The sequence below is a fragment of the Melopsittacus undulatus genome, chromosome 2, assembly GCF_012275295.1.
Source record: "Melopsittacus undulatus isolate bMelUnd1 chromosome 2, bMelUnd1.mat.Z, whole genome shotgun sequence".
Taxonomy (NCBI): Eukaryota; Metazoa; Chordata; class Aves; order Psittaciformes; family Psittaculidae; genus Melopsittacus; species Melopsittacus undulatus.
The window spans coordinates 13,830,962-13,847,047 of NC_047528.1; the positions used below are offsets into that span (position 1 = coordinate 13,830,962).

Genomic DNA, 16,086 nt, shown 5'->3' on the forward strand with positions numbered 1-16,086 from the left:
ATCCTATCATCTCACCCTATATTCTTGATATATGAGAAAAGCAAGCAAAATTTGTACATGTACTTTCTCCATGTTTTCTGGGCATGTTAATAAACTGGTACAATTAGTGACTGCCAAACATGATTTGTATTTAATAACTAGATAATTGGATTCTAAAGATAGTCAAACACTGATGTGAAATGCTGTATTTTTATTTCACCTGCAGCAACTGGTAAATTGTGTTTATGCTAATGCACTGCTTTTGAGATTTGCCCTTCAATGAATGGTAATTCCTATTAACATCTTGTTTATCTTCATGTGAGGAATAAGTGCTGTTAAAAAAGATTGTTATACATTTATTGATCGATCAAATTTCTAATTAAAACAGTATTAAAAGCTTTATGTTTTCAGATTCACAAGACAGCGTTTGTTAGCAAAATTGTAATACAACTAGAATAAATTAACATTTTCATGTTAGTAATCTCATTGCCTTTTTAAGCATGTTTTGACTACGTGGTAGAAATTGGTGCAAAGTGTAAGTCATAGTGAATGCATATGATACGTATAATGGCCATTTTTTAGTATTTCTAGTAATATTTCTTGTTACTGAGTATAGCTTGCTTATGTGCTTAAGCTGCACTCTTAAACTGGGAACAACAGGAGCTGTGAAGCTGGTCACTGTCACTAAACTATACTTAAAGATTATATGCATTTTTCGGTCTTAGAAATATCAGTGCTTCCTGATGTATTGAGCAAAGTGTTTCTGGCATTTCAGCTGCTTACTTACCCACTTACCTTAACAGAAGTCCTTTTACTGGGTTGTGAACATAAGGCAATCTGTGTAGCAGCCTTCCAAAGAGGCTAATGCCACTTTCTTGGCATGGCAGCTAGACCTCATGGCATCTACACCTCACTATGTTTATCATCTTAAAGTGATGGGGCAGAATCTAGCTGGAGGTCTGTGACTAGTGGAGTCCCTCAGGGGTCAGTGCTGGGACCAGTGCTGTTTAATATTTTCGTCAACGACCTGGATGAGGGAACTGAGTGTACCCTCAGCAAGTTCGCTGATGACACTAAATTGGGAGGAGTGGCTGACACACCAGAAGGCTGTGTTGCCATTCAGCGAGACCTGGACAGGCTGGAGAGTTGGGCGGGGAGAAACGTGATGAAATTCAACAAGGGCAAGTGTAGAGTCTTGCATCTGGGGAAGAACAACCCCATGGACCAGTACAGGTTGGGGGTTGACCTGCTGGAAAGTAGTGAAGGCGAAAGGGACCTGGGATTTTGGTGGATGGGAGGATGACCATGAGCCAGCAATGTGCCCTTGTGGCCAAGAAGGCAAATGGCATCCTAGGGTGCATTAGAAAGGGTGTGGTTAGTAGGGCAAGAGAGGTTCTCCTCCCCCTCTACTCTGTCTTGGTGAGGCCGCATCTGGAATATTGCATCCAGTTCTGGGCCCCTCAGTTCAAGAAGGACAGGGAATTGCTTGAAAGAGTCCAGCGCAGAGCCACAAAGATGATGAAGGGAGTGGAACACCTGCCTTATGAGGAGAGGCTGAGGGAGCTGGGTCTCTTTAGCTTGGAGAAGAGGAGACTGAGGGGTGACCTCATCAGTGTTTACAAATATGTAAAGGGTGGGTGTCAGGATGATGGAGCTAGGCTTTTTTCAGTGATATCCAGTGATAGGACAAGGGGCAATGGGTGTTAACTGGAGCACAGGAGGTTCCACGTTAACATCAGGAAGAACTTCTTTACTGTGAGAGTGACAGAGCACTGAAACAGGTTGCCCAGGGGCTTGTGGAGTCTCCTACGTTGGAGATATTCAAGGCCCACCTGGACCAAGTTCCTGTGTGATGTACTCTAGGTTACCCTGGTCTTGCAGGGGGGTTGGACTAGATGATCTTTTGAGGTCCCTTCCAATCCTTGTGATTCTGTGATTCTGTGATTTGTTTCATGTATCTTCTATACACTGTTCTTGTATAGTTTAGTGCGGTCATGTACTATGTAACAAAGGACTATTTTTAAAAACTTGTATTTGAAAGCATCAAGATCGTAGTTATTTTAAGATTATAGCTTCTGAAGAAACTGTTAGTTTCCCAATAGAAACATGAAGCTCAATAAATACGTGACGTGTAATGGTTTCAGTGGCATGCCTTATTTGTGCAAAAATGATATGTTAGTGTACACCTGAAATGTGCTTCCATACTGACAATTAGCTAAGCTATTACTTTCAACTTATTTGAATGATATATTAGCAGTATTAGGTGAATGGCATCTACATGATAGATTGGTGAGCTGCCTGTAAATCCATACCTAGCAAAAGACTGCAAAAATGCAAGGATAATGCGTTGTACTTGAGTTTAAAATACAAAAAAAATCAAAAAATCATAATTATACTAAAAAGCACCATGCATTTAACTGTGCTTTATTAATTGTCTTGCATGTATTCTAGTTTATTCAACTTGTTTATCAATGTTCTGGATGAAGGGCTAGAGCTCATAGCAAGTTTGCTGATGATACAAAGCTGGGGGAGAGGCTGATACACCTGAAGCCTGTGCTGTCAGCACAAGGACCTTTATAGGCTGGAGAACTGGACAGAGAGAAACCTAATGAGGTTCAGCAATGGCGAGTACAAGGTGCTGCAACCTAGGGAGGAGGAACTGCCAGTACCAGTACAGGTTTAGGGCTCATTTACTGGAGGGCAGCTCAGCAGAGAAGGACCTGGGAGTTTTGGTAGATACCAAGTTGACTATGAGCTGGCCATGCACCCTTGCAGCAAGAAGGGCCAATAGCATCCTGGGGTGCATTGGGAGGAGTGTGGCCAGCAGGCTGAGGGAGATTCTGCCCCTCTACTCCACCATGGTGAGGCCACATCTAGAGCACTGTGTCCAGTTCTGGACTCCTCAGTATATGAAAGACAAATTGCTACTGAGAGGGTCCAGTGGAGGCCACAATGATGATCAGGAGTCTGAAGCATCTTTCTTATAAGGAGAGACTGAGGGAGCTGGGCCTGTTTAGTCTAAAGGAAAGACTGAGAGGGGATCTCATTAAAGCATATGACTATCTCAGAGGCAGGTGTCAGGAGGATGTTTGGAGACTCCTTTCAGTGATGCCCAGCAACAGGATGAGGAGCAAAGGCTATAAACTAAGCCACAAGAAGTTTCACCTCAACATGGGGAAGAATTTCTTTATGTTGAGGGTGGCAGAGCACTCAATAGGCTGCCAAGGGAGATTGTAGAGTCTCCCTCTCTGGAGACATTCAAAACCCCTCTGGACATGTTCCTGTGTAACCTGCTCTAGGTGGCTTGGACTAGATGATCCGCAGAGGTCCCTTCCAACCCTTACAGTTCTGTGATTCTGTGGTTGTTAGTGTTCCCAGATCCAGATATTTTTTTTTGTTTTATCTATAAAAGGTACACATTTAATATTTTCTTTGAAAGATACCTTTTCTGACAAACCTCTGTGATCATATTTAGACAGTCTGTTCAGTACATGCACTTTTAGACTGTAAACCCCCTTGAAAATACAGCTGTAAATGTTAAACAGTATAAAATGTTTAGTCTGTTCAGTATCTTCAGTATTGTATGATATCCCACAAATAATGATTTATACCAATTCTGTTTCGCATAAATAGGACAATCTTGCAGAGTCAATTTCAGTGTACTTCACAGATTCATGTGGAGTAGGTAGTTATGTTTTTATCCTTATAAGGAGGGAATCTAACAAAGGACCTTTTCAGCTTTTGTTTTTGAAGTCAGAAATTTGCACAGGAGATCTTGCAGGATTTTATTCTCAGGTGTTCTACAAATACTTTAACATGAGAGAATAATCATGTGGAAGAGTCACTTCACTACAGAGCAACACAACTGCATGTTCAAGTCTGAGAAGGCAGCAGGAAAGGAGTTAGAACCAGTGGTTGCAGGTCAACGATGGATCATGGCTTTCCAAGAAGGACTCAGCTTAGTCCTTTTTGAAGTGTTTGTTGTTACTGGATAGCAGAAGTTCTTGTAGGTTATCCTCTATGTGCCACATAAATAATTATCGGGAATACGACCTTCGTATTAGTGGCTGTTTGCTTTGAACAACATACTACTCATACAGCTTTTTCTCTTTGTAGATATATTTAATCTCCAGGTTATATAATTTCCTTCAAAATGATAGCTTAAAATGTAATGATGATGTTTTTTTCATTAAATATATTTTTATTTCAGTGCCCCATCACATGGCAAAGCAAGTGGGAAGGTCCAGAAGATCCTTTACAATATCTTAGAAGTCTTGTAGCCCGAGCACTTGCTATACAGGTAATTTTAAAGAGTCATTTTACCTCACTACACTGATGTTCAGTGACATGGTATAGTATGTGAATTGCACTACAGCAAGCCTATATAAGCTCAAATACCAAGGATTTTTGGATGTGTGAAAAGACATATGAAAAATTAAGGATAGATGAGAAATACGAGGACAGCAGACTAAGCAATTTGAAGTCAGTAAATTTAAATACAGTAATGTTGTTTGTTGCTTCATAATAGATTTACATCTTAGATTTTAATTGTTAGTTTATCTGATGAACTGTGGGGAAAAATGAAATATTTACTGAGATGAGTCTTTACATCAAAGACATAATCTTTAATTTGGTAGAGAGCTATGTATAAAGAAAAAAGTGAAGCAGTTCTAATAGAGCTAATGTGGAAATTCATAGAAGACGAGTCTTTAAGGCAAATAAAGAAAACATCTGCATTCTCCAGGTTTACAAGTGGCTAGAGTAGAAGGTGCAGGGCCCAACAGCTTTATCAATCTACAATCTGACAGTAAAATATAAAAATTTTATTCAAGGTAGATTTATCTATATTTTGACAGAAGATGTACTTTAAGCTAACAGGCAGATAAATAAAAAGGTTATTTATCTGAATTAATTAGTATTTAAAGGAACAGATTTCATCATGTTGGATATAAAGAGAGGAAGCTCTGAGAATCTTCCAGAGAGGAAGGCTCCTTTAGGAGGGACAGATCTTCGATTACCTCCAGGCAATAAATAGAAAGCTGCTGGTTTTGACCTTGATTAACACAGTCTTATCTAGTGGGATATGAAGAAGATTTCTGTGGACATTAGTGTTGACTGTCAGTATCAGAAGGAATATTTGAGGGACACATGATTTCTAATCATTACTTATCAGAAACTATCGGATGTTTCCGAAGTGTTAATAAAATTCTTGTTATGCAAACCATTTCTTCTGGCTAATGTTTAACTTTTCTTTATCCTTTCCTTCACAAAAAGGCTCAAGTTATAAAGTGTAAATGTGTATAGCAATAAGTGATAATGCATATTCAGATGTTATTTGGTCATATAGCTGGAGTTGAACTCAGTCTCTTTTGTCTTTTGCCTGACTATTGTAGTCATCATTATTAAAAAAGCATCATTTGTGGTTGAGCTGGCAATGTTGGTACCTTGCAGTTTGCACCTTCTGCCTTGGTTCTGACCAAACTGCACACAATTTTCCTTACTACACAACTTTAAGTGGAAGCCTGATATTAGAGTTCAAGCATCTGTGTGGAGTGCACCTCCCATGAAAAGCAGAGATAATGTGGCAGAGTGTAACAGGATGAAATTAGTTTTACCAGTAATAGATGATTTTCAACCAAGCATATTCAAAAAGTTCTTATTTCCATATATTACTAGAGTGAAGTATTGACAAATGTGCTGCATTATATTACCATGATAGTAATCTTCCTTCCTCATTGTTCAAACTGCTGACAAAATTGTACACTTGGATTACTTATTTTAATGAAAGTTATTATGAAGAAATCATTTACCATTTTAAACATTTATTTACTGTAAGAGACGGACAGATTATTAAGGCAGAGTTTTACAGTAGACATTTGTGTGTATCCATAAGCAGTAAATTGTGTTAATTTTTGGTAGTGACAAGAGAAAGTAGTGACAAATGACCAGGTACTGGTTCTTACATATTTTTTATGGGTTTTTTTAATGTCAGATATGTCATGAAGTTTTATTTGAAGCAATTCTTACTAATAACATTATCAGTCTGTTTTGCTTCTCAAGCTTCTAGTCAGATCACATCTGAAATAAAATTTCTGGGTTTATTTTTATATGTATTTTACTGAAAAATGTTGATTATTTCCAATGATGCATTTCAGCTGAATCATCATTTTCCTTAAATGTGATTCCAATTCATATTTGTGCATATTATACCAAGATTTTGATTAGCCTTAATAATTTTTTAATTAACTTTCCTTTTTTTGTTACTTTTCATTATTGATTTTATAAATGTAATTTCTTATTAATTATGTCTAGATTTAGTATTCAGAAATTCAATAAAGTCTTCAATTAAGATTTTCTCATAACTCTGAAAATTATCTTCAGATTTATATTTCAATGAAAGCCATATTTTGGATGGGTTAAGTTTTATATGACCATCTGCATCCTCATAGGTATTTGATAGTTATTCATACCTCCCTCTGTTTCATTCACTACATGATCTTGACTTCTGCCTTCATCTTTTGAGACAGATTGGATTTAGGTATTTTTCAAGAGGAAAATAGGAGACATTGAAGTCATACTGAAAGATTGCATCTACTAAGGATGCAGTAGGTCTCTACTTAGCTTATTAGTTAAAAGCTGCCTTCGTCAGGGTTTTGGGAGGAACCCAAAATGTAGGCCAGATGGTAGAATAATTATAGCAGAATTTTTCGAAGTGTAAAGATGTTCTGGGAGCATTACACAACAACAGACAGAAAAACAACAGGTGCTGCCTTTCTCAGGTCTGAATTCAGTCAGTAAACACAAAATAAAAAAAAAGGAAATCTGCCTACTTGAAGTATGAACAAATCATTATATGCAAAATGCAACAGAGCCATGTTTTGCTGTGTATTATATTGTGCTGATAGAGCTGATGGAAATACGTGATTTTTCCCCAGGTGATATCCTGATATTTGGATGTTAGCTTTTGCTTGCAATTGAAACAAAATTTCTCTTTATTGAACATTCTTCCAAGATTAAGAGTTCTGAATACTTCAAATTAGCAATGCTGACATTCAACTTTACAGTATTGTATTTCAGCTTGTCTGTCTACAGTGGTTTATTTGCTATCAACATTGAGATATGAAGCTTATGAATCATCATAGTTCTTTGTGTTGGTTGTAATTCTTGGTCCCTGATACTAGTTTCCTTATGGTAGGATCTTAAATACAATCTGTGGTTTCCCTCTCTTGTGTATGATTATAGCTCAGCAATAATATGTATCAGTGTATAATGGAATTTGGCCATGCCAGTCTGTAGATAAGTGTGTTCTCATGGCCGTGGATACAAACAAGAGATAGAGAAAAGAACCAGAATACACTATTAAGAGGCAAAACAGCAGCCCAGGCAAATGTCAGATGAGTATCAACACTGGAAAATCTTTCAGGTCAATAAATTGGAACTTTCTGTTTAAGAAGAGCTAAGTAAAGAGCTTGATTTCACTTCTTCCATAAAACCACCTCTTATTCCAACAATACCTTACATTTTAAATGAAAATATTATTTCACTCTTCTGAACTCAGCTGCTTCTAAGTCATGTATAAAAACAGTTCTTCCTTTGGAAGGCTGTTTGGTCAATGCTGAAAGGCCTGCAGTGTACACTGAAAAAGGAGGACTGTTCAGCTCAGACTCATAAATACTCCTCAGAGTTCTAATCAAGGAAATGTTTATGAATACTGAAAATTTTTATTTTTATAAATTATTAAAGTTTTTGTGTGTTTAACTATAGTATATATAGTATAGTATTAGTGTAGTGCAGTGTAGTATAGTACAGTATAGTATAAAAAATTGTATTTATCAAGAGACTTGTATATATCTCTCTGGGATGCTGTTATCACAGGAATCACAGGATAGTTAAGGTTGGAAGGGACCCCAAAGATCAGATGGCTTCAATCTTCAATCCCTCCCTCCTCCTTACCCCCTCCTCCCCCAGGTTATCTCTTGTTCCCTCTGAGGGAAATCTAGGGTTTTAACATTTAATTTCGATACCAGTTTGACCCCCTAGTGTGAGATGTTTTACTAATGTTTTGCTATTTGAGGTACAATGACTTTGTTTCTGTTTTGGAACCCTTATTATTTATCTGTTTCAACAACTATATCCCCAGAAAGATAGATTGGACACCCAAAGTATATAAAGTTTGAACTGTTGGAAGTTGCCTGCCGAAGCTACTACAAAACCTCCTGGGAATAGGAGACATAGTATTCTTCCTTCACACCCAAGGCGTCTAGACAAAGAAGCTGTTTTCATTCACTGTTAACATGCAGAAAGTCTGCTCTTCTAAAGCCAAGGAAGTAAATTCTGCTGAATTTTCACAGAGTTAAAGAACTCTGAGAACCAGCCTATAAATCAGTCTTCATCAGTAGATAATATGCGCATAAAATCTGAGAAGTACAGGGTGATCTTGAATCCCAAACTAGGCATGCACACAGGCTCTGCACAGACACAGCTAAACGCACACAGGCCAGCAGAGAATGATGGTACCTTTACAAGCAGCTGCATAAACACACAACATGAATAGCCCTGTCCTGTTTCTGTGGTTCATTGCTCAAGGAAAATATTGTTCACACTTACTGTTCTCTCTACTGTCTTGCTTCAAGTCCCTCAATCTGCAGCATGCGACTCTCAAACCTCTCATCCTTGTCAGGGTCCGATTGGAGAAAAAACCTAGTGCTGTTTCAGTTTGTGATCCTAAGAGTGAAATTAAGATACAAACAAGGTCAGGTACTGTAATTGGGCAGTTTATTACAAATTACATAAAGTTATTGTAAGAAAGGGAAAATATTGTAATAAAGGGGGTAGCGATAGGACAGATTGGAAAAAAAGGGAGAAAATGAAAGAATTCAGGGTGCATAGAGAGAGAGATAGTCACCACCGTGGATCCAGCTGTGTCCCAGGGATCCATTGTTGTCATTGGTGGTGGTGGGAGTTCTTCAGTGTTCGTAGTCTTGTAGTATCAGAGTAGAGGGTCTCCCAAGAGTCCATCAGTGGTGTGTGTCCTCATGGAGGCATCCTTCTGGTGTCCCCTTGAAGGCACCCATTTTGGTGTTTTTTTACTCCCCCTTATATTCCTGGTCCTGGTGGACCAGTTTTTCTGGTCTTGCAGCCAGCTGCAGGGTGTCTGCACACACACAGGTATCTGAAGCAATTCTTGGGATAATGGACAGCAATTCCTCACACCAATCCTCCAGGTAATGGATGGAAGAATGTTATCAGCTCTTTCTCATTCATCCAGGCAATGGATGGTGGAGTCCCAATTCAGCTCTTCACTGCCTTCTTCCAGGCAATGGATGGAAGAGGTTTACCTCAGCTCCTTCCACCCATCTCTTAGACAATGGTTGGTGGAGTCCTATTTCAATTCCTCACACCAATTCTTGAGGCAATAGAAGGAAGAGTCTTAGCTCTTTCCCACTCATTCATCAGGCAATGGGTGGTGGAGTCCCATCTCAGCTTGTCCTACCAGTCTTTGGGACAATGGACAGTGGAGTCTGATCTCAGATCAGTCTCTCACAATTCTCCTGCTGGCTGGTGCTGCCAGAAGTTTGCTAGTGGATTCCCTTCTAAATAGGGAACACAAAAATGACTAAAAATAAAGCTACAGGGGATAGGACAGGCTCTGACGATCAGATGCAAGGTTGGCCAAAGTGTACTGTCCAGCAGTCTCCCTGTGTGCGGCATGCCCTATTATACTTCTGTCTGTTTTCCCATTCTTATTCATCCCCCATCCACCTTTGCTTCTTCCCCTAAATATCCTATAATAAATCTTGTACAGTCCCAGAACTGTCATGCTCAGTCCCAAAATTGACCTTCTGGCACACTCCATAATAAGGCCTATACCTCTTTAAGTGATCCCACTTTGTGTGTGTGGCATTTCAGTTTTCTCTTATTATAGATTGCTGTAGTAGATTTTGCAGCATATACAATAGCTTAATGATTTGTCTTTTATGGTCTTAGGAGTAGCTGATTCAGATGCATTAGGTTGGCTGTGTTCCCTACATTGTCACTGTTTCTGTTATCAATCTCTCTCTATTTGAACAGCTCTTACCTAGGTATCTCTACAGTGCAGCATACTTAAGATTTATTATTCTAGTATTAAATCACAAAAAATAATAAACATATTGTGGTTTGAATTTACCCATTGCGTTACTTTAATTCAAATTTCCACATTATGACGAAGAATTAGCATTTTCTGTTGCTTTTCTTGGCTTCTCCTCTTTTAACTGTCAAGAATATCAAAACATAAATACAACTACAGCCTAACATTATCTGCTAAGAAAGTGAGCCTTAATTGGCTCCCACAGCTCTCATCACATTGCAACATGATTTCACTTTGTTCAGATTTTATCAGCCAGGATATATCTATCAAGACCTTTTTCACTGTAGAATTAATTGCTTTAAATGGTAATATTTTTTTGACTCAATGAGCAAGGATTATCTCAAGTTTTGGGAAAACAATTTGCTTTATGCATGGAAAAACAGTTTTTAGAAAGCAGCATTGGAAAATGGAAAGATACCTCTACTTCCATTTTACTTAGTTTCATTGTGAGTAGTTGAAGTTTAATCCCAATGAAGTTTAGATGTTCTGTTAAATTGAGGCATCTACAAGTTATGAGTTTTTCTATGAACATCAGGCTTAGATGTTTTGAAGCAGAATTCTGTTTCAACAGAATTCAACAGAATTCAGCTGCTGTTACTTAAAGTCTCAGAATTCTAAGCATGTTCAGTGAGAGTGGCTATTCTTATTTAATTTTTAAACAGTATGTTGTAAGCAGAAGTTGGAGCAGCCTCCTTTATCATACCACTAACCAGTTGTGCAGCTGATTGTACAATATTGATTGCAGAAGATGGTTACTCACAAAATGTTTTTTATAAATGTTGCCTAAAAAAGAAACCCCCAGGTCATTGTCTCTATGTACTTTCTGAGAAATTACCTTATTTTAAAGAAAATCTTATTTTAATCATTTTTTTTTCTAACCTCAGATTAAATTTTAAAGAACTAGATTTAGTATTCTGTATTTCTTTATGGATGCAGGTTAGTACTTATACACTCCATCATTTACAAGAAATTGTACCATGTATTATATAAGATGTAAAGCTGTAGCTGACATACTTTATTTAATCTAATAAAATGATCACCATTCATTGATTTTTCTCCTTAAAGTACAAGATTTAATTGGGCCTGTTAGGGACAAGCCCAAGAGAAACATGCTAGGGCTTGAAGGATGGCGGACTAGGGAGGACTGTCAATCTATTGTTTCATTTGTGGGAAAGGATAGTTGTTTAGACCCTGTCCCACAGGGGAAAAAAGAGTACTAGGACAAGAGTTAGCAGAGCTCACTCACAGAGCTTCAGGTTAGATTCAAAGTGCGAGGGGGTTGTAGCTGGGTTTGTACTAGTGGGGCATAGTTCTAGTATTAATGAAGACCAGAAGGCCTCCTGCCTCCCGAGGGTGCCATCAGTGTGCTCTGCTCAGTCCCTGAAATGCCTGTACACCAATGCACGCAGCATGGGGAATTAACAGGAGGAGTTAGAAGTCTCTGTGCGGTCTAAAGGTTATGACCTAGTGGCAATTACAGAGACATGGTGGGACAGCTCACATGACTGGAATGTGGTCATGGATGGCTATGTCCTTTTTAGGAAAGACAGGTCAGCAAAGTGAGGTGGTGGAGTCGCCCTTTATGTGAGAGAGTGACTAGAATGTATTGAGTTCTGTCCGGGGGCAGATGAGGAGAAAGTGGAATGTCTGTGGGTACAAATTAAGGGACAGGCTGGTACGGGTGATACAGCTGTGGGAGTCTATTATAGACCTCCTGATCAGGACGAAGGAGTTGATGAGGCTTTCTACAGGCAACTGAAAGTAGCCTCGCGACTACATGCCTTGGTTCTCTTGGGGGACTTTAACTACCCCGATATTTGCTGGAAGACTCACACAGCCAATCATTCACAGTCTAGGAGGTTCCTCCAGTGCACTGATGATAACTTCTTAATGCAAATGGTGGACAAACCAACTAGGAGAGGAGCACTGCTAGATTTAGTACTCACCACCAAGGAGGGTCTGGTTGAAGTGGTGATGGTCAATGGCTGCCTTGGCTGCAGTGACCATGAGATGGTGGAGTTTAGGATCCTGTGTGGGAGGAATAGAATACCGAGCAAGGCCACAGTTCTGGATTTCCGAAGGGCCAACTTTAGCCAGTTCAGTCAACTGCTAAGGGAAGTCTCATGGGAAAGGGTACTAGGCAGTAAAGGGGCTCACGATAGTTGGTCAGCATTCAAGGACCACTTCTTCCAACTCAGGATCAGAGTGTCCCAATGGGTAGGAAATCAAGTAAGGGATCTAGGAGACCAGCGTGGTTAAACAAGGAACTGCTGGGCAAACTCATGTGGAAAAAGAGAATCTATGGATTATGGAAAGAGGGGCTGGCCACTTGGGAGGAATATAGGACAGTTGTTAGAGGATGTAGGGAGGCAATTAGGACAGCTAAGGAAACCCTTGGAACTTAATCTTGCTAGTTGGGTTAAGGACAATAGAAAGGGCTTCTTCAAATACATAACAAATAAAACTAACACAAGAGGCAATATAGGCCCACTGCTGAACGAGGTGGGTGCCCTGGAGACAGAGGGTATAAAGAAGGCAGAGGTGCTGAATGCTTTCTTTGCCTCTGTTTTTACTCCAGCAGACTCTCCCTGGGGGCCCCAGATTCCTGTAGCCCCAGAAGGAGTCAGAACAAAGGAGGAGTTTGCTTTGGTAGATGAGGATTGGGTTAGGGATCAGCTATGCAATCTGGACATCTATAAATCAATGGGTCCGGATAGAATACACCCACAGGTGCTGAGGGAGCTGGCGGAGGTCATTACTAGGCCACTCCCCATCATCTTTGGTGAGTCATGGGAAACGGGAGAGATGCCTGAGGATTGGAAAATGGCAAATGTCAGGCCAGTCTATAAGAAGGGCAAGAAGGAAGACTCAAGTAATTATAGACCAGTCAGTCTTACCTCCGTCCCTGGAAAGGTGATGGAACAACTTATTCTTGACGCCATCTCTAGACATATCAAGGATGAGGGGGTCATTAAGAACAGCCAACATGGTTTTACCAGGGTGAAGTGAAGTTTGACCAACCTTATAGCCTTCTATGAGGAAGTAACTAGGTGGAGGGATGATGGTAGAGCAGTAGATGTGGTTTTTCTTGTTTTCAGTAAGGCATTTGGTACTGTCTCCCACAGCATTCTCATAGATAAGCTAAGGAAGTGTGGGCTTGATGATCAGGTAGTGAGGGGGATCAAGAACTGGTTGAAAGGAAGAAGGCAGAGAGCTGTGGTCAATGGGGCAGAATCTAGCTGGAGGTCTGTGACTAGTGGAGTCCCTCAGGGGTCGGTGCTGGGACCAGTGCTGATTAATATTTTCATCAACGACCTGGATGAGGGAACTGAGTGTACCCTCAGCAAGTTCGCTGATGACACTAAATTGGGAGGAGTGGCTGACACACCAGAAGGCTGTGTTGCCATTCAGCAAGACCTGGACAGGCTGGAGAGTTGGGCGGGGAGAAACTTGATGAAATTCAGCAAGGGCAAGTGTAGAGTCTTGCATCTGGGGAAGAACAACCCCATGGACCAGTACAGGTTGGGGGTTGACCTGCTAGAAAGTAGTGAAGGCGAAAGGGACCTGGGGGTCCTGGTGGACAGGAGGATGACCATGAGCCAGCAATGTGCCCTTGTGGCCAAGAAGGCAAATGGCATCCTAGGGTGCATTAGAAAGGCTGTGGTTAGTAGGGCAAGAGAGGTTCTCCTCCCCCTCTACTCTGTCTTGGTGAGGCCGCATCTGGAATATTGCATCCAGTTCTGGACCCCTCAGTTCAAGAAGGACAGGGAATTGCTTGAAAGAGTCCAGCGCAGAGCCACAAAGATGATGAAGGGAGTGGAACACCTGCCTTATGAGGAGAGGCTGAGGGAGCTGGGTCTCTTTAGCTTGGAGGAGACTGAGGGGTGACCTCATCAGTGTTTACAGATATGTAAAGGGTGGGTGTCAGGATGATGGAGCTAGGCTTTTTTCAGTGATATCCAGTGATAGGACAAGGGTCAATGGGTGTAAACTGGAGCATAGGAGGTTCCACGTTATCATCAGGAAGAACTTCTTTACTGTGAGAGTGACAGAGCACTGGAACAGGTTTCCCAGGGGGGTTGTGGAGTCTCCTGCGTTGGAGATATTGAAGGCCCGTCTGGGCAAGTTCCTGTGTGATGTACTCTAGGTTACCCTGCTCTTGTAGGGGGGTTGGACTAGATGATCTTTTGAGGTCCCTTCCAACCCTTGGGATTCTGTGATTCTGTGATTAATTTTCACAATACAGGAAGAAACTGTATGCATTTAAATGGTTAAAATTTAAAGTGTAAATTGCTCAGTTTCTAATAGCTTCTTTTTCATTTTATCTCTTTATCATGGACAAAGGTGCAAAAAAATAGACACAGTAAAATGGATAGTCTTGTTGGACAAAAGGTCAAGCAAAAAAAAGGTTAATTATAGTACAAGTGGTAGAAAATGTTATTATCATTTGCATATGAAAATTAGTTTCATTATGTTATCCTGTCAAAGACTTTTGTAATTTTAAATTCCAGATATTAATGAATGAGAAGGCTGCAATACATGCTAATATGGCAATTTGCAGGTACATTCACTGATCTGCTTTTTTTTTCGAGACAGTTGCAGTAACTTGCTCTTCTGATCACCATTATATTGACACAAATATTGTGTCTACTAAGAAGCAATTCATTCAAAAATTCTAATTGTTTAATTTATAATTATGATTTCATTGTCATGTATGCATGCATAGAAATAAATTTCTTTGAGTACAATTTCTTGTAACTTATGGAGTAACTAGGTGTGATCTTGATTCTGTTTTGAACTGTATGTATTTTAGTAGGAACTCGCTTGGTGAAATAGTTTACAAAATATTTCATCATTTGATTTGAGATTTAATTGGTCAAGATCAATGATAACATGATATAACTATTCCTTAAATAGCATTTGCAGATATATATTAAAAAGAAAGTCTGTTTTCTTATAGAAACACATTGCTATTCTACAGCTGAGCATCATCCCTAATTACCTGTCTTCTTGGTATTTCTTTGGGGGAACGACAGAAATGCAGCTGTCTGTTGACAGATCTTTCTCTCTTGGAAAAAGGTTTCATATAGCTGAATTTGAAATGATATTATAGTTTCATATTGTATTCCTGTGCAAATATATATATATATAAATGTAAAGTTTCAGAGCTGTCATGTCAAATTTAGTTTGTGAAGGAAAAGTTTCATGAAAGTAGTTCTTGACTAAATCCTTGTTTGTCTGTTACTGCACAGTAGTTTTACTCTGGGGAATTCACATTCAATAAAGCAAGCTGTGCAGGATGCAAGTGCGCTCAGCAACTCTGTTTTCATGACTATTTTAAAACTGGAGTAAACACAAAAACAGAGGGATTCTCGTTTGGACCATGGGGTGGTTTTTGGTCGTCTTGGTATGGTCTTTGTCTATTAATGTTCAGCAAGGTATATAATTCAGGAAAAACAAAACAAAAGCTTGAGTCAAAGCAGAAGAGTTCTTAAGAGTGATAGGAAACTTAGATCCAGAGAGGTGGTGAATGCACCATCCCTGGAGACATTCAAAGCCAGGCTGGATGTGATTCTGGGCAACCTGATCTAGTTGAAGGTATCCCTGCTCATTTCAGGGGTGTTGGACTAGATGATGCTTAAAGATCCTTTCCAGCCCAAACTATTCTATGATTCTATCCCCATTTTAGGCGTGTGACACTTGAAGGCAGGGAGGTTAAATATACACTTACTCTATTGAATGTTCCCGAGTGTATTCAACTGAGTTCTATAAGTAACAACTTAATTAGAATTTGTGCCTTACATGAACTGCAGTGAATGGCTAATGTAATTGTGTGGTCTGTATGGAAAATAATGTATAATAATCCAAGCAGCACACTAGCTTTATGTAATCTCTTGTTATTACTGAAAATAATAAAAGTAGTATGCCTGTATTTACACAGGAAGACTATTGTTTTCTTATTTTTCTCAAAGTCCCTG

General features: G+C 39.6%; 1 protein-coding gene across 1 annotated transcript in view; it reads left to right on the forward strand.

The window, feature by feature from the left end:
* DYNC2H1 (dynein cytoplasmic 2 heavy chain 1) overlaps positions 1-16,086 on the forward strand; it is a 166,597-nt gene that overhangs the window by 130,149 nt on the left and 20,362 nt on the right. The window contains exon 85 of the mRNA XM_005149725.4: positions 4,190-4,279. Within this exon, the coding sequence (XP_005149782.2) occupies positions 4,190-4,279 (90 nt within the window). The remainder of the gene's footprint in view (positions 1-4,189; positions 4,280-16,086) is intronic.